Source organism: Gallus gallus, chromosome 31 (assembly GCF_016699485.2).
Source record: "Gallus gallus isolate bGalGal1 chromosome 31, bGalGal1.mat.broiler.GRCg7b, whole genome shotgun sequence".
NCBI lineage: Eukaryota > Metazoa > Chordata > Aves > Galliformes > Phasianidae > Gallus > Gallus gallus.
In genome coordinates this window covers 1,838,410-1,861,459 of record NC_052562.1, presented here as the reverse complement: position 1 = coordinate 1,861,459, position 23,050 = coordinate 1,838,410, and the positions used below count along the sequence as shown (strand labels likewise).

Sequence of the window (23,050 nt, the reverse complement as noted above, 5' to 3'; positions counted from 1 at the left end):
ACCAGAATAGATTGGCACAAAAGCTGGAGGGTCCAACCCCATCTCTGCTTGCTTCCCATGGCTTTGTCCCCACACAAGCACATCTCACCCCACTTTCTGCCTAAGAGTTTCCTGGAAAGCAACACCACATCCAAGCACTCCCCAGCACAGCGCTGAGATCCGGGGGAGGAATGGGGTGGAGCCGTGTGTGACCTCTTCCCTTCTGCAGTATCTTTACCGATCCACCAGGGGCAGCAACCTGGAAGGACCACGGAGGAGCAGCTGCTGAGGGAAGCTGTAGGGAAGGAGCCTGGGATGGGGGATAGCACTCGAGGTTGTGGGGACGTATGGGGGGGGAATCTTGGGGAGCACATTTTTGGGAGCACTCGACAGATGTGCGGGGTGGGGAACAGAGAGGCAGTCTCCCTGGGGGTTCCCACAGGGCTGCGGTGTCACTGAGGGAAATGTGGCTTTTCCTGAACCGCAGATGTCTGCTATGAGGAGAGGGGGGAGGACCTCAAAACTGGGGCAAATGTATTTAAAAAGGAGATCCATCGCTGTAGAGCACAAAGTAGGGCCCACAGCACACACTGCCCCATAGATTTGGTGACCCACACTCAACTATGGACCCCCCCCAAAACCATGTCCCATTGCTCACCTCACAAAGTTGGAGTCCCTTCAACCAACCACGACCCATAGATTTGGAGATGCCACAATCACCTGTGGAACTCCAAACGCTGCCCCACAGACCACCCCATGGATTTGGAGACAACGTGTGACACATGAGGGGTGACAGCCTGTGTGGGGCACCCCAGTAAGGGCAGCGTGTGCCACTCCACAAATTCCATCCCATTGTAGTCCACATGGTGCAAAAACTAGGGGAACACAATTTTCACATAGGGAGGTGACATAATGGAATCATGTCCCAAGGGGAGCAGACAGCGGTTCTCCAGCCACTCCCTGTCCCCACTGCAGTCTCACTGTCCCCAGGCTGCTCCTGCCTCATGGCAACAATGGTGGTGGCCCTCATCCTCGGTGAGTGACAATGGGGACGTGGTGCCACAGGGGTTGTTGGCCCAGTGTGGGACCAGGACCGTGTCCCTTGCAGGTTGGTGGCTGGTGACAATGCACAGGGCACAGCAACGTGAGTATGGGGAGAATGGGGACAGAGAAAGGGGAGTGTGGTCATGGTGCCAGCAGAGGGGCTGAGGAGGGTGTGCAGGGACAAGGCTGACTGCTGTCCCCTGTCCTAGTGCCCCGACCCTCCCTGTCGCTGCACCCCAGCCAGGGGGTGTCCCTGGGGGACACTGTCACCCTGCGCTGCCACCTACCCAAGCCGGCTGCCTGGGTTGAGCTCTACCAGGATGGACTTTTGAGATCCTACAAGGACATGGACAAGCATCAGGTCATGGCTGAGTTCTCCTTGGTTTGTGTAAAGCTGGAAGATGCAATGAAGTATTGGTGCCAGTACCGGGTTTTGGAGCCACCGGGAGTATCAGAGAAGAGTGTCCCCATCGATTTGGTGGTGACAGGTGAGGGTTATGGGGCAAGCAGATGGGCCTGGGCATTCTCCACAGGGCCCGGTCCTATCTCTGTTATCTCTCTGCATTCAGATCATCGATATTCCCCACCTAACATTTCCATCAGCCACGAAAAAACTGTGGAAGTGGGGACCAATGTCACCATCCAGTGCTGCAATCAGGGCTATGGGGGCACCATCTTCTTGCACAAGGACGGGCACTCAGCCCCTCTCCAGCACCACGACCCCCATGGCGGGGGCACAGCCACCTTCACCCTCTTTGGGGTGACTCCAGCTGACAGTGGCACCTACAGGTGCTCCTATCACCCCAAGGCCTCCCTCTTTGTGTCCTCACCCCTTGGGGACAGCGTGACACTGGAGGTGACACCCACACTAGCACCCCCAGGTAGGTATACCCGCCCCCCATTTGCTTGCCCCCAGTGCTGCCCATGGGTGGCAGTGTCATCACATCCCTTCCCCATGGAGCTGATGCTGGGGATGAACACACCCAAGTACCTGTACCCCACAGGTGCTGAGTTGGTGTCCCGTGGGAACCTGGTGGTGGCAGTGGTGAGGGGCTGCGCTGCTGCCCTCATCTTTGCCCTCGGCGTCTTCTTTGTCAACGATGCCTGCAGCCTCTGGATACGGAGAGATGAGAGTCTGGGGGGGGAAGGGATTTAATGGTTTGGATCTCCTGTACATCTCCTACACGTCTCCCCAGTTTTCCCCTTCCACTCCTTCCATTCTTCTGTAGAAACCACCAGGTTTCTACCATTGGATCCACTGAAGGTTGCCTATCGATTCCCTCAGATGTTCCCTGCCCCCATCCCATCTCCTATAAATCCATCATGTATCCCCTGCCTCCCCTTCCAGACCCTATAAATTATCTAGTCCCAGTCATCTTGTGCATCTGTGTCCATCATTTACAGATCCACTATAAATCCACCCAAGCGTTACCTGCCTCCTCTTGCGTCCCCTTCCTATTCTCACAAGTCCAACAAGTTTCAAACCCCCTTCATCCCCCATAACCCCACAATGCTCCTGTTCTATTTTGACTCCGGTGCCTACCCACAAATTCCTGAGGCTGTGCACTTCCAGATAGGTCTTTGGGTCAGGGACCCCTGATCCCAGCCTGTTCCTGGGCACCTCATACTCCACCTGGAACCCAAATCCCTGCCCATGTGGACCCCGGGATCCCCCAAATCAGATGGCTTACTCTAACCTTGTGTGATGCTCAAAATCCTGACCAGGGGGAAGCACGAATCTGCATTGTGGAGATCCCCCAGGGCCCAAATCAAAGTCCTTGCACCAACTGGGGAAAACCCAGCCATAAACATCCCCCTGACAGTGTGGGCAATCCATACAATGTAATAGGACCCCCAAAAGGCACACATATTTACTTGCAATATCAGACCAGTGTTACCCCAAATCAAAGTCCCCCCACATCCCCAAACACACCATCACTGACCACACCCACACACTTACAACGGAGATGTCCCTCCTCACAGCCATACTGAGGAACCCCACAGTGGTTCTCCACCGTCTCCAGTTGCAGGAGAATGGCTCAAAGAGCAAGGACATTGTGAGTACGAGTGCTACGTGCACTACCCAGGCTATGAGACCTTGAAGCTGTCAAAGCAAAAAGAAAAGCTGAGGCTGCAGTTAAGATAAGGGGGAAGCTAGCCTGGGGAGAGACTAAGGCAATGGAATGTGAGGAACAGTGTGAAAAGCCACGTGATGATTAATGCTGGACCAATAGCTTTGCGAGCAAGACGCGTGATTTCTGTATGCTAACCAATCATGAGCTGACTATCTCCGTGTGCACCCTGTATTTCTGTATGAACTGATTTGGGCAATAAATCGAAGCTCCACCATTATTTCTATGAAGACATGTGGTTTGTTTCGGGCAACCCTCCTTCAAGTGGCGCCCGAACAGGGACCCAGGAATGCCGCACAAGTTGCCACCGTGATTCGACGTGGAGGCAGCGGGACGCTCGAGAGTTGTCACAGCGGTTTGAGGTGGAGGCAACGGGAGTGGGGAAGGTTGCTGCGGGTAAGTGCCATTTGCCAAGAGGACGGTAGCTCAGAGCATCGTGTGCCGAGAGGACAACGACTCAGACCTGCAGCGGGGTGAGTGCCATGTGCTGAGAGTGCAGCAACTTGGGTAGGAAGAGTGCGCAGCTTCCTCCTCCGCCAACTGCTGCTAGCATGGACAGACACTGCTTCTCAGTATCCTCGCTAAGCAAGGGGAGACAGTGAAGGATAAGGACCTAGCTAAGCTAGTAACGTGGGCCCAAGAACAGGGGTTCCTGAAGACTCCTCTGCTCATCATCGTAGCATAAGAATGGCGTGATATAGGAGATCATATGTGGGACTGTGTGATATTTGGGGGGAAGGATGAGAAGTTACTGAAGCCTCTGAGATTGGTGTGGCGTGCTGTTGCCAACACCTTGAAGGCCATATGACCTCCCGCTGAATGGCCGCCGCCACAGCTACCTCCGCCGTTGCCCGGTGCTCACCATGGGAGTGAAGGGCTTCCAGGACTACATCGAGAAGCACTGCACCAGCACCGTGGTGCCTGTCGAGCTGCAGAAGCTGGCGCGGGGCAGCCTGGTGGGCGGGGCGGGGGGGTGGCATCAGCCTCCGCAGACCTTGCTGCACCTCCTCATCGAAGCCGACAACTGCCTGCACTGGCTCTATGGCGGCTTCTACATGGGCTGGGATGTTCTGCTGAACTGATTGCTGGGCTAAATGTCACGCTGCCTTGGGACCTCCAGGAACTGTAACTTATGGGATCGCAGGCGATAGGGAACATGTCACAAAATTGGACCCAGACCTGCTTTGTATTCGGCAATACCCAGCAGGGCCTAAATTCCTATAAAGGGCTGAATTGGACCTCTTGGACTAATGTATCTAGCGGTGGTAAATTTACTTATCGGGATGCTGGTGGTTACTGTGGCACCAAAACATCCAAAAGACAGGGTTTGGGTGCCTATGGTGCAGCTGCAAAAGGTAACAACGCGACTATATGGTGCAATGGCTCTGCGAAGGCATTGCCTCCGGACATCTTTTTGATCTGTGGAGACAGAGCGTGGCAGGGCATCCCTAGCCGGGTGATAGGTGGACCTTGTGATTTGTTATTTAGGAAAATTAACTATGTTTGCTCCTCCCTTTGCGCAGCTCTGAAACATTAGTCTCTCTAACCGCTCTAACTGCATGAAGCGTGCTCTGCTAACCCCTGAATGTAATGATAACACTGAGCTCTTATCGCTTGCCACAAGGGTTGCACTCTCCTTCTTCGAACAGCTTCTGCTTGATCAAAACAGCTTACGGCATGCCTTGCTACAAAATCACGCTGCCATAGACTTTCTGTTATTAGCTTGAGGTCACGAGATGGCTTAGTGGCCTTGTCAAGGAGGGCCTTTGTCTACTGATGTTGCTGGTGGTGGGAATCCTCGTAATTTTTTCAGTTACTGCTGTTTTTAAGAAAATGCTCTCGAAGGTTACCTCGGCTGTTTTGCTTGTGCAAGAAAAGAACGGGGGAACTGTGGAAGGATGGCTGACCCAGGGAGGTCATGTTTTTCTCCCCCTGGGTCACTGCGAGCAAAACAGCTGCTATGGATCACTGTCTCACACAGAACAACGATGGGAGTCGGCGAAAGGAATGCAGAGCTGCGATAGAGACTGCTGTGCCAGGTGCCATGAGACCTTCTGCAATCAACCACAAGTTATGAGAACCGTGCCTTGTTGTACTCAGCATGTTATTTGTACTGCTCTATATAAACAGCTGTGTACTGTTGTTATTAAATGGCTTGGCTACTAGTAAGCATATGGGTGTGTGGCCTCGTCCATGCCGCGCCTTGGCTGAATATTGCTCTCCAGGGAACCTTGGACAAGTTGCTCGGTGACAAAAGACGTTGTGGAAGTCCAGGTAGATGACATCAGTTGCCCTTGGATAACATCAGTTACCCTCAAATGCTCCTTTCTCACCCCAAAGTTCTTCCTTATGCACCATGAATTCCTTACCACCAGCAGTTGAGAACTTCCAATCATTCCCAATTGATTCCAAACTTCCATCACCATTCTTCTGGGACAATCAAAAGTGCCCCAATCCAACCCAAAGATCTACAAAACCAGAGCGGTGCATGGCCATGCTTGAATATGATACATACACATTACACGTGTGTCTGCTGTCACATGGTCAACAGAGATGTACATACACGTGTATCACAAACCTACTAGCGTGCCTCCATGTCTGTATGCACGATGTCATGTATACACAAGATATGGGTATACTATAATGCACACCCCTGTTTTTAGCATCTATCCAAACACTGACACTACAAGTGCATACTCGCTGTACGTGTGTGTCCTCAGAGGGTGCCCCATGTCTATGTGGGTGTCACTGTGCCCCCAAAGGTCTGTGCTGCTGTCCCCAGTGGGGATGGCAGAGGAAAGTGCAGTGGGGAAAGAGTGTGTTACCCAAAGTGCGTGGTGGCAGCAGGCTGGATGTGCTGGGGATGGCACGTGGCATGCCATGTGGGACAGCCCATTGGAGCCATGTATGCTGTGCCTGGCATCCCATGGGGGACAGAGTGCAAGGCCACATGATGGCAGCTCCTTGGGGACTTGAGAGGTGACAGCCTGCGTGGGGCACAGCAATGGGGGCTCTGTGCAGTGCTCTCTCTTTGTCACTGGGAAACCAAAAGTGCCACTACACATGATGGCTATTTATCACATGAGGTGGAGACTTTATGTCTCCATCCCGTCCCCAAAGAGGAAATGAGATTGCCTCTCTGGTCACTCCTTGTCCCCTCTGCAGTCTTGCTGTCCCCAGGCTGCTTCTGCCTCATTGCACCAATGGCCGTGGCCCTCATCTTGGGTGAGTGACAATGGGGACGTGGTGCCACAGGGGTTGCTGGCCCTGTGTGGGACCAGCACTGTGTCCATTGCAGGTTGGTGGCTGGTGGCAGCGAGCAGGGCACAGAACCGTGAGTATGGGGACAGGGGGAGAATGGGGACTGGGGGAGGGGAGTGTGCTCAGGGGGCCAGCAGAGGGGCCCAGGCGGGTGTGCAGGGACAAGGCTGACTGCTGTCCCCTGTCCTAGTGCCCCAACCCTCCCTGTCGCTGCACCCCAGCCAGGGAGTGTCCCTGGGGGACACTGTCACCCTGCGCTGCCACCTGCCCCGGCTGGCTGCCTGGGTCTGGCTGTACCAGGAAGGAGGTAGGACACACAACAAGTACAAGGACAAGGAGCAGGATGCAGTCGAGTTCTCTTTCGGTAACACAAGTTGGAAACATGCGGGGACTTATCGGTGCCAGTACCATGTGTCTGAGCCACTGGGGACTTCAGAGAAGAGCGATCCTGTGGAGCTGGTGCTGACAGGTGAGGACACTGGGGACAGAGGTTGGCCCTGAGCTATCCCCACTGGGCCATGTCTCATTGCTGCCTGCTCTGTCACGGAATTGTCTAGGTCAGTCTATGCCTGTGACAGGAGGGCAGTAGGCCCGAGAGCCCCCGGGCTCCCAGAAATTGGAAGGGAAGAGGGAAAGGGGTGGGGGAACGGGAGCTGGGCTCAGAGAAGGGAAAGGAAAAAAATACCACTGGGATATGCAGTTCTTCTTCTCTTTTGAGAAGCAGGTAGCTGGAATGATGTCTAGCCACAGAAACTGGAGTATTAACCCTTTAATTACCAGGGCTGTACGTGATGTTATGATGCGGAATACCAATAGTAAAATTACAAAACCATGACACTGCCCTCTGCACACAGATCACAGTTTTCGTCCACCCAACATTTTGCTGAGATCTGAGGAACCTGTGGTGCTGGGGAGTAACGTCACCATCTGGTGCTGGAGACAGAGTTATGGGGGCACCATCTGCCTGCACAAGGATGGGCGCTCGGTCCCCACCCGGTGCCAGCACACTAATTGGGCTGGCATGGCCACCTTCACACTCTCTGGGGTAACTCAAGCCGACACCGGCACCTATAGGTGCTCCTACCGACCTGAGGGCCGCCACCTTCTGTCCTCACCTGTTGGGGACAAAGTGGCACTGGAAATGACACCCACACCTGCACACCCAGGTAGACCAAATCCCCGCAATTGCACCTCCCTCAACTCACCCATGCGCGGCAGTGTCACCGCATCCTGTCCCCGTGTAGGTGGTGGCCAGGGATGACAACATGCAAACTCCTGCACCCCACAGGTGCTGGAGGACTACCTCATGGGAACCTTGTGGTGGCGGTGGTGAGGGGCTGCGCTGCTGTCCTCGTCTTCTTCCTCGGCCTCTTCTTTGTCCTCGATGCCCGCAGTCTCTGGATACAAAGAGACAGGAGCCCTGGAGCTGAACAAATTCAATGGCTTTGAAACTCTAAAGAACCCCTTTTGTTCCCTGCAGGTGTACTCTGCCTCCATGTTGACACCATATCCAGCTCCCTACCTCTCCCACCTCTTTTTCAATCTCCTATGGTGTGCCCTTCCTCGTCTTCCATCCCCTATAGGTGGATAAATCCACAAGCCCAATGTCCCGACTCCACTTCCATGCACAATTGATACCCCTCATGTTTCCCGCTCCATTCACTGTCTCCATGACCTTCGCCCTGCTCCCCTCCTTGTTTTGATGGTGGTCGTGCCCCCACAGAAAGACAGAGGCCATGCAGTTCCAGGGCAGTGCCAGGGTCCGGGGAACCCAAATCCCAGCATGCGCCTTATGGATCCCCCAAACATCACCAGCAACCTCAAACCCTCTCCATGGGGACCACAAGGGACTCCCAGCCTCATATGGCCTACCAGAGCATTATATACACCCCAAATCCAGCCCACGAGAATCCAAAAATATACATCACAGGGGCCACAGATCTAAACCCCCAGGCACCTGCCCAACCCTACACACCCTCAGTCCCTACCAGCACCCCCAAAACTGAGCATATCAGACCCATGCACACTGCAGCCAGCACAAAGCCCCAGTGGAATCCCCAAACCACCTGCACAGCCCGCAGATCCCATGGACACCCCCAAGCCACAGTGGCACCTCCAAATGCTGTGCATAGGGACTCCCAATATCTGACTTACGGAACCGTGAGATCAAAGCCTCCCCAGACCCCAAGTCCTGAACGCCACTCAGAACTCACAGGTGCACTCAAACCATGAGACACTGCAAAATCACACTTGGGCCCCAAAGCTAAGCCAGCCCAGACTCCCAGAACCACCATTCCTGTGACCCTGTCTTAGCCAATCAGAACTCCAAATGTCCCAAATCTAACATCCCCAGATTCTCACCAGTGTGCCCCATATCCTTTGTAATGCCATCTAATCCTTACATATTCTACTCTAACTCCAGAATCCTTCTTTATTGTCCTCAACTCCCTAATGACCCACTGGGACCCTTAAATCCTTCCCAGGTTTTGGCATCGGTTGGAGGGTGGTGAGCAGCTGTGTTGAGCACCACTTCCTTTGTCTGCATGTACATATTCTTAGCATTACTGTTATTTCTCTCTTCCTTTTCTGCCTGAGTAAATACATTTTATCTCAACCAAAGAGTTTTGCCTTTTTTTTTTTTTTTTCTGAGGGCAGTCAGTGATTGCAGGGCTGTGTGGTGCTGAGCTGCTGCCGGGTGACAGCACCGCAGTCCTTGTGGTGCCCAACGTGGGGCCCGAAGGGTGCAGATCCCCACAGCTGTGAGCAGAGCGTGTTCCAACACAACTGCTCTCAGCAGTACAGCAGCCTCAGAGCTGCTGCTCACAGCGCTGAGCTGTTCCTTCCCTCTGGGCCATCACAGCTCTCAGGGCTGTTTCCTTCCCTGCGCTGGCGCTGCTTCTCCTCTCAGAGGGCTGCCCTGCAATTCTGGATGTTTGTCACGGAGTTATCTAGATCAATCTAGATCAATCTATGCCCATTACAGGGGGGCAGTAGTCCCGTGGGCCCCCTGGCTCCACAAAATGGGAAGGTGTAAGAGATCATTCTTTTATATGATTGTCTCAAAGTTTGCTGAGGAACAAGTCCAGGCAAGTCCTTGGCAAAGGTAGAGAAATCTTCTGTCTGAAGGACACTGATGGACAGGTCCTGGCTAAGGGTTGTGAAATCCTTTAAGGAGCACAGATGGACAAGGCCAGGGGCAACAAGAGAGGGATAAGCTGCTGATAATGGCTGGGAAACGGTCTTTTGTGTGGACTTATCTTGAGGAAGATGGCCATCTCAGGATGGACGCACATGACTCTTGCTCAAGCACCCAGGGATGTCTTGTAGGCAGGAAAAAAAGGAGGATAAAAGAGGGTCCAACAACCATGAGGAGAGGGTTTCTGTCATCAGATCCTTCACCACGACAGACTCGAGGTTTCTGCCATCAGATCCCTCACTGTGGACCGTATGCTGACGGACTTCCCTGGGCCTGCTTCCCGAGACCTGCTGCTTCCTCCCGGGCTTACTCTGTGCCTTCTTCCTGGACCCACCCGGTACCTGCACCCTCTCGTTGCCCAAGACCAGCCTCGCTGCTCCTGCCCTTCGGCCTCAGACAATTGGAACGTCGTGCAACAGGACTACTGCAGGATCCTGGTGGTTACTATCCCTGCTTTACGCAATTCTTGCTTCTTTCTATCTTTTCTATCTCTCGCCTTCCCTTCCCCATCAACCCGATAATCTCACGACTGGATCAATCTCTTCCTCCTGCTTCTGTTTCGTTAGGTATTCTTTAACAGTTCTATGAGCTCTTTCTATCATTGCTTGACCCATGAGGAATTCCAGTGACATGCTTTACCCCCCACATCTGCAAGAACCTGTGAACCCAACCTCCTGTGTACACCGGACCATTATCCGTTTTTATCTCCTGAGGCACACCCATGACTGCAAAGCAAGCTGTCAAATGCCTCACCACATGGGCTGCCTTTTCACCAGCCTGTGCCGTAGCCCACAGCATTCTAGAAAAGGTATCAATGGATACATGTACATACTTTAACCTCCCAAATTCTGGCACATGAGTGACATCCATCTGCCAAATCTCACAGGCTTGTAAACCCTTTGGATTAACTCCTAGACCTAGGCTAGACCCGTGCTGTGAACCCTGAGAGCATGCCCGCACAATGCCCTTTGCTTCTGTACCTGTCAGGCCGAACTGGCGCCTCAATGCCTTAGCCGACTGATGGAACATGTTATGGCTGCTTCTTGCGGCCTGAAAGGAATCCTGCGGGGCATGTAGTAGTGGACTGACCAGTGCATCAGCACAAGCGTTGCCCTCTCCTAGACCCTGGGTCCCTAGGTGACTCCTGATATGCAGGATGCTACAAGGCACAGAGCGATCATCTCTTGCCCGCTTAACCTGCAAAAAGAGTTGAGCTAGTCTTGGGTCCTGGGGGAGCTTAATCAAAGCTTGCTCTATATGTAGCACTACTCCTACCACGTATAAGGCATCTGATACCAAATTTACACACTTGGCTCGCCACCTGGCGAGGGCCCATGCCACTGCTCACACCAGAACTTGGTGCGACAGGCACAGTGAAAATGACCTTTCTGCCCACAGAGGAAACATATCCCCGGTTTCTGCCCTCCATCCTTCCCACTTATTCTCGTCACAGCTGCTGCAAGCAGCCTCGCAGTGGGTTGGATGGCTTGTGCCACGGCATTTGCCATAACTTGCCCACTACGCTGTTGCTCTGCCCTACTAGCAAGATCCAACATTTCTCCAACCCCAGCATCTTCTGGGAGTGTAGCCAGCAGGCGCTTCATAGAGGGATTCACATTCTCAAAGGCAAGCAGCTTAAACACGCTCTGCTTAGCTTCCTCGCACATCTCTGCTTGACTGGCAAGAGCCTTCCACAGCCTGTCCAAAAATGGTGGATTTGGTTCGGTTGGGCCCTGCTGAGTGGCAGCGAACGATGGCCATGGTTGCATGTCAGGCACAGCATTAAAGGCCATCTTAGCCAACTGAGCTGCCAAGTAATGCAGTTGCAAAGGATATGTTAACTGTGCTGCCATATTCCCATGTGCTCCCAAACCCGTTATCATGTCAGGATTAATCCCATACAAGACATCCCCCTGGTTACGCGGACGCCCAGCCTCCACCCGCGCTAAGTGTTCCCACTCCCGTTGCCAAATAATAACTTGAGAAGGAGTTAACAACAGCCTAGCCAGATTAGCACAGTCCATCGGGGAATTAACATCAGCAGTAAATAGCCAATCAAGCATCATTCGCGCCACATCAGACTTTATCCCATTCTCTCCTACAGTCTTTTTCGCTTGCTGCAAAACTTTCCACTCGTGTTGCTCATATTCTGGTCCTTGGGGACTCTGCATGAGTGGACAGGCAAGTGCACCTGCTGTTTGCCACTCACATTCCAGAATGGCATCCCAAATTCTGCCAGTCCATCTCCGTTCCATTACTGGAGCCCCTTCTGCCACAGTATAATGAGACAGAGGACCAGAGGATGGCTTTGGAATACAGGAGTCCACAGCCGGGATTTGCTGAACCTGTTGTTGCACCGATTGGGCCGGTTTTATAGGGACTAAGTTCAGCGCGTGGTCCTGTCGACCCTCTAGCTTCTGTCTGGCTTTGTCGCTTTGTCTCCCTAATTCAGTTACTGTCGGTTGTCCTGGCGTTGCCATAGAAACTTGATGACGTTCAGGGGGGAATAAGTCTGCCTCCGAGTCAGACTCCTCGTCTCCACTAACCGGCAGAGGGACTTGCTGCAGATCAGTGGGGGAAGGAGGCTCGGAGGTTGGCAGATCAGCAGTGGGAGGAGGCTCGGAGGTTGGCAGGGGCGGATACAGCGTCGGCCGGCTCGCCATGCCCCCTTGCTCTCTGTCGCGATGTACTTCCGCATCTTAATGCCAGTCGCTGCAGCCGGCTGAGAAGGAGCTTCCTCCTCGGGAGGTGCTGACACAGCGTGGTCTGCGGAGGCCCCTGCTCCCACCCCTCAACAATTTCGCTATGGATGAACACTGCCTTGACCCCGCCAGGCCCCTCACCACCATTGGTCCCATAAAAAGACTGAAAAGATGAGAGCAGCTCTTGGGGAAATTAGAGGACCCTGTCTTCGCAGGAGCGGCTATAAAGTGAGTAGCAGAGGCAGCCACTTTTGCCTCCACTCTCATAGTCTTAATCACAAGTATTAATCACGATTTGCGAGGGTAGCACCTAAGGCTGTAGTCTCCTTCGCCTTGCCCTGAGTGGCTCTGTCCCACATGCAGTCCCCAGTTTTGCGCCATTCTTCCGCTATGAAAATGAGCAGAGGTGCCTTCAGGAACCCCTGTTCTCGGGCCCACGTTACTAGCTTAGCTAGGTCTTTGTCCTTCACTGTCTCCCCTCACTTAGGGAGGATACTATGAAGCAGTGTCTGTGCAGCTGCAAATTCCACATCCATGCTAGCAGCAAGTGGCAGAGGAGGAAGCTGCACACTCTTCCTACCCGAGTTGCCATCATTTTTGGCTTACGGCTCTCACCCCGCTGCGGGTCTGAGTCGTTGGCCTCTCGGCACACAACGCTCTGAGCTACCGTCCTCTTGGCAAACAGCACTTACCCACAGCAACCTTCCCCGCTCCCGTTGCCTCCACGTCAAACCGCTGTGACAACTCTCGAGCGTCCCGCTGCCTCCACGTCGAATCACGGTGGCAACTTGTGCGGCTTTCCCAGGTCCCTGTTCGCGCGCCACTTCAAGGAAGGTTGCCCGAAACAAACCACATATCTTCATAGAAGTAATGGTGGAGCTTCGATTTATTGCCCGAATCAGCTCATACAGAAATACAGGGTGCACACGGAGATAAACAGCTCATGATAGGTTAGCATACAGAAATCACGCGTCTTGCTCGCATAGCTATTGGTCCAGCATTAATCATCACGCAGCTTTTTACAGTATTTCTCACATTCCATTGCCTTAGTCTCTCCCCAGGCTAGCTTCCCCCTTATCTTAACTGCAGCCTCAGCTTTTCTTTTTGCTTTGACAGCTTCAAGCTCTCATAGCCTGGGTAGTGCACGTAGCACTCGTACTCACAATGTCCTTGCTCTTGGAGCCATTCTCCTGCAGCTGGAGACGGTGGAGAACCACTGTGGGGTTCCTCAGTATGGCTGTGAGGAGGGACATCTCTGTTGTAAGTGTGTGGGGGTGGTCAGTGATGGTGTGTTTGGGGATCTGGGGGGACTTTGATTTGGGGTAACACTGGTCCGATATTGCGAGTAAATATGTGTGCCTTCTGGGGGTCCTATTGCATTGTATGGATTGCCCACACTGTCAGGTGGATTTTTATGGCGGGGTTTTCCCATGGGGCTGCACTGACTTCGACTTGGGCCCTGGGGGATCTCCACAATGCAGATTTGTGCTTCCCCCTAGTCAGGATTTTGGGGCATCACACAAGCTTAGAGTAAGACATCTGATCTGGGGGATCCCGGGGTCCTCATGGGCAGGGATTTGCATTCCAGGTGGAGTATGAGGTGCCCAGGAACAGGCTGGGATCGTGGGTCCCTGACCCAAAGACCTATCTGGAAGTGCACAGCCTCAGGAATTTGTGGGTAGGCACCGGAGACAAAACAGAAGGGGAGCATGGTGGAGTTATGGGGGATGAAGGGGGTGTGAAACTTGTTGGATTTGTGAGAATAGGCAGGGGATGGAGGTGGAGGCAGGTAACACTTGGGTGGATTTATAGTGGATCTGTAAAGGATGGACACAGATGCACAAGATGACTGGGACTAGATAATTTATAGGGTCTGGAAGGGGAGGCAGGGGATACATGGGGGGATTTATAGGAGATGGGATGGGGACAGGGAACATCTGAGGGAATCGATAGGCAATGTATAGTGGATCCAATGGTACACCTGGTGGATTCTGCAGAAGAATGGAAGAAGAGGAAGAGAAAGACAGTAGAGATGTGTAGGAGATGTACAGGAGATCAAAGCCATTAAATCCCTTCCCCACCCAGACTCTCATCTCTCCCTATCCAGAGGCTGCGGGCATCGATGACAAAGAAGACGCCGAGGGCAAAGATGAGGACAGCAGCGCAGCCCCTCACCACTGCCACCACCAGGTTCCCACGGGACACCAACTCAGCACCTGTGGGGTACAGGTACTTGGGTGTGTTCATCCCCAGCATCACCTCCATGGGGAAGGGATGTGATGACACTGCCACCCATGGGTGGCGCTGGGGACAAACACATGGGGGGCAGGTACCTACCTGGGGGTGCAGGTGTGGGTGTCACCTCCAGTGTCACGCTGTCCCCAAGGGGTGAGGAAAGAAAGGAGTAGTTCTTGGGGTGATAGGAGCACCTGTAGGTGCCACTGTCAGCTGGAGTCACCCCAAAGAGTGTGAAGGAGACTGCGCCAACATCATCTGGGACCAGGTGCTGGATAGGAGCTGAGCGTCCATCCTTGTGCAGGAGGAAGGTGGCCCCATAGTCCTTGTTCCAGCAGCGGATGGTGACATTGGTCCCTGTCCTCACACGTTCCTCGGGGTGAAGGGAGATATGAGGTGGGGGGAAATTGCGATCTGCATGAGGGAGTGGACAGCAATGGGACATGGTCCTGTTGAGAACTCACAGAGCTGTCCACTGTCCCAGTGTTCTCACCTGTCAGCACCAGCTCCACAGGGTCACTCTTCATTGACACCTCGGCTGATTCAGACACCCGGTACTGACACCAGTAACGACCTGCGTGTTCCCGCTCCGTGCTAACAAAGAAGAACTCGGCCGCGTTCTCCTCCTTCTCCTTCCCCTTGTAGTACGACAAACCTCCTTCCTGGTACAGCCAGACCCAGGCAGCCAGCCGGGGCAGGTGGCAGCGCAGGGTGAAAGTGTCCCCCAGGGACACCCCCTGGTTGGGGTGCAGCGACAGGGAGGGTCGGGGCACTAGGACAGGGGACAGCAGTCAGCCTTGTCCTTGCACGCCATCCTCAGCCCCTCTGCTGGCCTCCTGACCACACTCCCCTCCCTCTGTCCCCATTCTCCCCCTGTCCCCATACTCACCTTGCTGTGCCCTGCTCGCTGCCACCAGCCACCAACCTGCAAGGGACACGGTCCTGGTCCCACACAGGGCCATCAACCCCTGTGGCACCGCATCCCCATTGTCACTCACCAAGGATGAGGGCCACCGCCATTGGTGCCATGAGGCAGGAGCAGCGTGGGGACAGCGAGACTGCAGTGAGGACAAGGAGTGTCTGGAGATCCACTCTCACTTCCCCTTGGAGACACAGTGGCATGATGTCACCTCCTCATCTGACAATCCTCTTCCCCATGCCGTGGCACCATGGGGCCCAGGATGGGATGACACACGTGGAGTGGTACATACAACCGTTACTGCGGTGTCCCACACAGGCTGACAGCTGTCAGCTGTCACACACTGGCCCAAAAAGGCTGCCTGTGCGTGCCCTTGCTGGGTGTCCCCCATGAGATCCCAACTGCAGCACACATGGCTGCATTGAGGTGTCCCACATGGGATGTTACATGCGGTCCCCAACATGCCCACCCTGCACATTCCCACTGTCCCCACCGCACTTTGCCACTGGGGGCAGCATCAGGAATCCTTGGGGACACCTCACATCTGGAAGGGCAGACAGACAACTGGCTTCATGTGGGGGAAAATCACAGCAATCACCTCCAAGGAAACTAAATACTTATCTGTTTTTAAACCATATGCACCACGTCTACCTCTCACTGAACTTCTAAATCTCAAGAAACAGCTCTGGATGCCTCCATGCCTTTTCCAGACCTCACCACCCCAAAACTACCCCTGGATTCACATCTGGAAGTGGCCCCAAATCCCAGAAGTACCCCAGGTGTAGGGGCTGGAGAAGCAGCAGCCACCAGGACAAGGAGGACAACTCACAGGTGAGAGGAGGGAGAGTGGTTCACCCACTTCCATGGATGCTCTTTGCTTTCTCATGAGAGACCAACCCAATGCTGGGAGGTGCCTTTCCGTCTGGTTTTGAAGCTCTGCAAAAGAGGAGACAGAAAAGATCACGGGCTGTTGGGACATTCCCAGGAAGCCACAGTGGGCAGAACCTTTCCTTCAGCCAATAATACATCTGTTATGTGTTGCCTGCACTCCTTTGGTGCTTGAAATGTACAGTCAGCTACCAGAACCCACAGTCCTTAGGGCAGAGATCTGTTGGCTTTGGTGAGAAATGTCAGGAGAAGTCCCAGCCGACCCTCAGGACTGATGTCTGTCTTTGGGAAGAGAAGGACGGGCATCATTTGGTGCCCACATTTTTGCTGTGCTGGATGTACATGCTGTCATTTTGGGTGGGACGCATCAGGTGGGTTTGAATTTAAATAATCCTATTGGCTAAGCTGTGACTGAAATCACTCCATCTCTGGGCTTACGATCTAAAACTGTCTTTCTATCCCAACCTCTACTCAGACAATCTGCTGTTTCCTGCAGATTTGTTCCTAGAAGTCCGTTTTCTCAGCCAACATTACTTCCCCTTTTCTATTTTAAGCTTCCTCCTCCTTCTGGTGCACCACACAAAACACATTGTGTGCCTCAAACCCTCCTTCCCTCTCTTCCCTCCTCTTTCCCATGCACCAAAACTGAAATAATTTCAGAAAATGATCCCCAAATCACACATGTCAACTCAAGAGTCCCCCCAAATCCTTTTCCCCACCCAATTTGGTCTACCAGGAGGATGATGAGGATGTGTGGAAGAGTCAGGAGTACCAAAGGAAGGCAGCGCTGAAGAGAGGAAGGCAGAAATTAATTAATACCACACGGCTTTGTCTGAACTGCATTGAAATTCTACACATTCCCTTTTGGCTTTTAACCCTTCATCTCTCCCTAAATCTCCTCATTCTCATTCACTATCGTGCAGAAATTGGGAACGTAGGAGGGAAACCTCAGAAGTGACAGTGAGTCAGATGACAGAAAACAAGAGTCAGTGAGAGAGATACGAATCAGACTGATCACCGCTCTGATTCCAAGGTCTGTTTTGAGGAGTGAAAGGGTTGGCCCTCAGTTCTGAAGGGGGGGGTGAGACTCACCTGGAGGTGGCAGTCCTGAATCAGCAAAGAGCAACGATGGCTGCCATGAAGATGATGAAGCTCTCTTCTGTTGGCCCTTCCCAGCATCCCTTCCTTCTGTTGTATCCACTGCAGCACTCAGCTCAGTGCCATCAGCAAAGTGCTGAGGGTGCACTCCATCCCATCATCTGTGTCAGTGAGAGGTGGTGAAGAGCAGCGCTCCCAGGAGGGACCTCTGGGGGTCACCACTCATCACCACCTCCACCTGGACATGGAGCTGTTGGCCACAGCCCTCTGGCTGCGACTTTCCAACCTATTCCTTCTCTGCAGAACACCCCAATGCTCACATCCATCTCTCTCCCATTCTGAGATGAGGGTGTGATGTGAAAGCATGTCATTGTGGAAACCCATGTAGATGACATCAGTTGCTTTTGGATGACATGAATTATCCTCAAATGCTTGTATCTAACCCCAACATACTTCTTTAAGAACCATTAATTCGTTATAACTGGTTGAGAACCTCAAATCCAACCAATCCACCCCAAAACACAGCCACCATGCATGAGGGAACACAATTTTTTCTGATTCATCTCAAACTCCCACCACCGCTTCTGTGGTACCCAAAATCTGTACCAATCCAACCGAAAAATCCCATAAGACCAGGGAGGTGTGTGGGGCATCACAACATCTGTGCCACACTGTTGGGATCCCCGTAATGCCACCACCTCCATGGGAACGATGGTTACCACATCAGGACTTGACATCACATCATCCTAGCCACAAAAGAGGAACTGACAGCAGCTCAGCACCACCCCCTGCCTCTGCTGCAGTCTCGCTGTCCCCAAGCTGCCGCTGCCTCATGACACCAATGGTGGTGGCCCTCATCCTCGGTGAGTGACAATGGGGACGTGGTGCCACGGCGGTTGGTGGCCCTGTGTGGGACCAGGACCATTTCTCTTGCAGGTTGGTGGCTAGTGGCTGTGAGCAGGGCACAGCAACGTGAGTATGGGGACACGGAGAGGATGGGGATGGAGGGAGAGTAGCGTGGTCAGGAGGCCAGCAGGGGGGCCGAGGAGGGTGTGCAGGGACAAGGCTGACTGCTGTCCCCCATCCTAGTGCCCCGACCCTCCCTGTCACTGCACCCCAGTCAGAGGGTGCCCCTGGGGGACAATGTCACCCTGCACTGCCAACTGCCCCAGCCAGCTGCCTGGGTCCGACTGTATCAGTACGATAATCCAACATACATTGAGCAGAAGGACAACGTGCAGGACATGGCTGAGTTCTCCTTAACTAGCATTAAACAGGAAGCTGCAGTGATATATCAATGCCATTACCAGGGGTTGGAGCCTGCAGGGACATTGCAGAAGAGTGACCCCGTGAAGCTGGTGATGACAGGTGAGGGCACTGGGGAAAGCAGATGGCTTACACTTCCGTACCTCTGTTACACTTCCATAGCTCCGTTAAACGTCCGTACAAAGTCTGTTACCAACCCATTGCCTTTGGGTATGTTCTCGACTTTTTATAGCGATACGAGGACAATACTGTCACTCGTTTTGACTCTCACCTTTACCCTAGTGCCTGTGCCAATTCTACCTCGGTCGTAACTCCCCACTCTCAACTTTACTCTGTTCAGCAACTTTCTTTGGGAAAGGTAACTTATCCTGGGCTACATACAGAAATACTGGAAATTTCCACTGCAAAAACACAATCTACCTCTCACAGAGCCACTGCCATTGGTGCCATGAGGCAGGAGCAGCCTGGGGACAGCGAGACTGCAGTGGGGACAGGGAGTGGCCGGAGAGCTGCTGTCAGTTCCCCTTTCTGGTCAGGATGATGTGATGTCACCTCCTGATGAGGCGCTATTAGCCCATCTGGATGGCTGCACTGGGGGGTCCCTCTGGGGTGTGACAACTGGAGAGGTGCACACTGCGCACTGTGACTGTTGAGGTGCCCCACACGCTCTGCACCCTGGGCTGTCACACACTGTCCCAAAGGGCTGTGTGTGTGTCCCCTGGCATGGTGACCCCAACGCACGCCAGACTCTCTGCACAGTGCCCCAATAGGGCAGTCCGTGCTTGCCTGGGCTCTCCAGGGCAACAGCGTCAGTCAGTGACTCAGAGGAACGACAGAAGACCATTTATTGAACTGTCCACCATCATCAATCAACTGCACTGCACTGAAATAAGGGGAGTTAGAATAAGAAACAATGAACACGCAATACAGAGAAAGGATACTTTGGCACTGGTGTTATTGCCTTCTCTGCTACCTCCAGGGAAATTGAGGTTATGGCTGCTGCAGGAGAAGAGTAAAGATGACCGGGATGTAAATGAGGGAGACAGAGAAAAAGAAAGAGAGGAAATGGAGAGAAGCAGAGAAGGAACGTAAGGGAGAGAGGTGATGGAGAGATCTCAAGGGATGTTACAGGATTTGAGGGGAATCAGGAAGGATTTGGGGGTGAGAGAGGAGAATTCAGGGATTTGGTGGACTTTAAATGAGATGAGCTGCACAGGGGAGGATTTGGGGATGTTTGATTTCTTGGGATTTAGGGGTATAAGGTTGGGATTGCTGTATCATGGAGCTCCAAGTGAGGAATTTGGGTGTGTCCCATTCAGAGCACCTTAAAATGAAGTACTGTCGGTGTGGGGGTATCAGCAGGGGTCCCCCACTGCCCACATGGGTGTAGATAATGGGGGGCTGATGGGTGGCCGGGAAGCAGGGGTCACAGCATGAATTTCGGCATAGGTCAGACGCTCACTGTCACTGGGGGGGCACCTGGAGACACAGAGGAACAGCGGGGTGCCACCATGGGGGTCTCCCACATGCTTTGGAGGGAGACCGATTGTGTTGGTATTTGGAAGTGGTGTTCAAGAGGGAGGGTCTGGAGCTGTGCGGTCCTTCTATTTGGGGATCCCAAGGGGGGGATGGTTGGGGGTCCTGCTGTGGTTTGGGGGTGCCCACGGGGTCTGGAGTGTTAAGGGATTGTGGGACCGTAGCGGATTAGATTTGTCATCCCTGTGGGTCATAGATTGGGGTTCCATATGAGCGGTTTTTGGGGTACCTTCTAGTGGGTTTGTGGGTGCACTATGGGATCTGTGGTGTGCTTAGGGCCTGGAGGGCTCCGATGGATATGGAGGCTGAAATTTTGTGACTAGGGACTCCCCCCAATGCAGATTTTGGGTTCCCCATGGGCTGGATTTGGGAGGCATGTAAAGTTAGGGTGAGCCATATGGGGTTGTTGGTCCCGAGGTGTAATTCTGGGCAGGGTTTGGGTTTCCCTGGTGAGGTTTGGTGAGGCCCCAGGGGGAAAGTTGGGAGACGGGGTTTGTGACCCGGACAATAATCAGGAACTTCACAGCCTCATGCATTATGGGGGGGCTCCTGAGTCAGAAAGTGGGTTATGGGGTGACCTTGAGTCACACTCCAGGAGCACAATCGGGAATTGACAGGGGATGAAAGGGAAGGCAAGGGACACCTGGGAGGGTCTATATGGGATAGAAGGGCAGGCGGGGGACACTGCAGGGATCAGTAGTGGATGGTAGACATTTAAACTTGCTCACCACAGTTGTCATCTCTCCGTATCCAGAGGCTGCGGGCATCGATGACAAAGAAGACTCCGAGGCCAAAGACGAGTGCAGCCACAAAGCCCCTCACCAGTGCCATCACCACATTGGCACGGGACTGCTCCTCAGTACCTGTGGGGTCTGGGAGTTTGGGTGTCCCTATAGCCAGCCACAACCCCCATGCAGACTGGATGCAGACACACAGCCACCCATCCATGACAGGGGGGCATGCAAATGGGGGGCTCAGACCCACCTGGGGGTGCAGCTGTGGGTGTCACCTCCAGCATCACGCTGTCCCCAAGGGGTGAGGACAAGAAGGCGTAGCGCCAGGGGCGATAGGAGCACCTGTAGGTGCCACTGTCAGCTGGGGTCACCCCAAAGAGGGTGAAAGTGGCTGTGCCCCCACCACTGGAGTTCTGGTGCTTGAGAGGGTCTGAGCTCCCATCCTTGTGCAGGAGAAAGGTGGACCCGTAATCCTTGTTCCAGCAGCGGATGGTGACACTGGTCCCTGTTCCCACATGTTGCTCAGGGTGAAGGGAAATGCTGGATGGGGGATATCTGAGATCTGCATGAGGGAGGGGACAGCAGTAGGACACGGCCCTGTGGGGAGCAGCCAGAGCCATTTGCTGTCCCCAGTGTCCTCACCTGTCAGCACCAGCTCCACAGGGTCACTCTTCTCTGATGCCTCTTCTGACCAAGACACCTGGTACTGACACCGATAACGACCTACGTGTTCCCGCAGTGTGCTAATAAAGAACTCGGCCATGTCCTGATCCTTCTTCTTCCCCTTCTTGTACGGCCAACCTCCTTCCTGGTACAGCCAGACCCGGGCAGCCAGCCGGGGCAGGTGGCAGCGCAGGGTGACATTGTCCCCCAGGGACACCCCCTGGCTGGGGTGCAGTGACAGGGAGGGTCGGGGCACTAGGACAGGGGACAGCAGTCAGCCTTGTCCCTGCACACCCTCCTGAGCCCCTCTGCTCTCCCCCTCCACTCGCACCCCTTCCTCTGTCCCCATTCTCCCCCTGTCCCCATACTCACGTTGCTGTGCCCTGCTCGCTGCCACCAGCCACCAACCTGCAAGGGACACGGTCCTGGTCCCACACTGGGCCACCAACCCCCGTGGCACCACGTCCCCATGGTCACTCACCGAGAATGAGGTTCACCGCCATTGGTGCCATGAGGCAGGAGCAGCTTGGGGACAGTGGGACTGCAGAGGGGAAAGGAAGTGGCCAGAGTGCTGCTGTCAGTTCCCCTTTTTTTTCAGGATGATATGATGTCACCTCCTGATGTGGACATATTAGCACATAGGGGTGGTTGCACTGTGGGGCCTCTCAGGGGTGCGACAAGTGGAGAGATGCACTCTGCACACTGCGCCTGTTGAGGTGCCCCACACGCTCTCAACCCTGGGCTGTCATGGTTCATGGCTGCTGCAGGAGAAGCGTAAAAGATGACTGGGGGGAAAATGAGGAGGAGAGAGGAAAAGAAAGGAGAGAAATTGGAGAGAAGCAGAGAAGGAATGTAAGAGAGAGAGATGCAGGGAGGAAAGCAATCATGGTCCATTTTGAGGAGTTGCAGTGATGGTACAGAAAGGGGGATGAGAGCGCTCACGCAATGATTGAAGTCACCACCTGGCAAAAAGGAGACATCAAGACATGCAGCTTCTCTGGTGTCACAGAGTTATGTAGGTAAAGCTGTGCCCGTGACAGGTCCGGAAAGCTTCAGAGGAGACCTCTCAGCTCTCCCCCAGGAAGGCTCCATGCCGGGAGAGGTCCAAGCAGGGCCAAGCCATGGCTGCCTGGGAAATGCCAGTGCTGGGCTGCTCCCCTGTTCCTGAGGAGCTGAAAAGGGGCACTGTGTGCCCTTCCCCACCGGGAACGCCTTGGGCTCAGAACCGCACTGTGTGCGCTGTGTTGGGAGCAGCGCTGCTGACAGCCCAGAAGGAGAGGCTGTCATTCAGCACACTGCTGATGGAAGGCTGAAATCCTGGCAGGGGCCATTGGCAGCCCTGCAGAGCCAATTCACTGCTGAACGGAATAGCAGTCAGCGAGGGTGTGTGGTGCTGC

At 53.9% G+C, this 23,050-nt stretch overlaps 4 protein-coding genes across 11 annotated transcripts in view; 3 read left to right on the top strand and 1 right to left on the bottom strand.

The window, feature by feature from the left end:
• Window positions 1–23,050, top strand: part of CHIR-B6 (immunoglobulin-like receptor CHIR-B6) — a gene marked incomplete in the record, with an annotated part of 141,313 nt that overhangs the window by 54,620 nt on the left and 63,643 nt on the right.
• LOC100859274 (T-cell-interacting, activating receptor on myeloid cells protein 1-like) lies at window positions 379–3,366 on the top strand. The gene is made up of 4 exons (XM_046904861.1): window positions 379–1,123; window positions 1,233–1,511; window positions 1,593–1,904; window positions 2,028–3,366. Exons 1-4 carry the CDS (start codon window positions 892–894, stop codon window positions 2,177–2,179), a joined length of 975 nt encoding a protein of 324 aa, XP_046760817.1. The 5' UTR covers window positions 379–891; the 3' UTR covers window positions 2,180–3,366.
• On the top strand, window positions 6,359–9,030 carry LOC107049489 (leukocyte immunoglobulin-like receptor subfamily A member 2). Its single transcript, XM_040653985.1, has 3 exons — window positions 6,359–6,380; window positions 6,592–6,885; window positions 7,271–9,030. Exons 1-3 carry the CDS (start codon window positions 6,359–6,361, stop codon window positions 7,675–7,677), a joined length of 723 nt encoding a protein of 240 aa, XP_040509919.1. The 3' UTR covers window positions 7,678–9,030.
• LOC112531338 (leukocyte immunoglobulin-like receptor subfamily A member 2) lies at window positions 13,183–22,218 on the bottom strand. 6 transcript variants are annotated; one of them, XM_040654354.2, is made up of 6 exons: window positions 22,135–22,218; window positions 22,026–22,061; window positions 21,633–21,908; window positions 21,241–21,552; window positions 20,985–21,146; window positions 19,542–19,719 (listed from the first exon to the last, which is right to left on the bottom strand). In XM_040654354.2, exons 1-6 carry the CDS (start codon window positions 22,163–22,165, stop codon window positions 19,619–19,621), a joined length of 918 nt encoding a protein of 305 aa, XP_040510288.1. In that variant the 5' UTR covers window positions 22,166–22,218; the 3' UTR covers window positions 19,542–19,618. The 6 variants fall into 6 exon arrangements, with proteins under 6 accessions (XP_040510292.1, XP_040510288.1, XP_040510290.1 ...); XM_040654356.2 differs by having other exon boundaries at window positions 19,542–20,199; window positions 20,985–21,128; XM_040654355.2 differs by having other exon boundaries at window positions 20,985–21,128.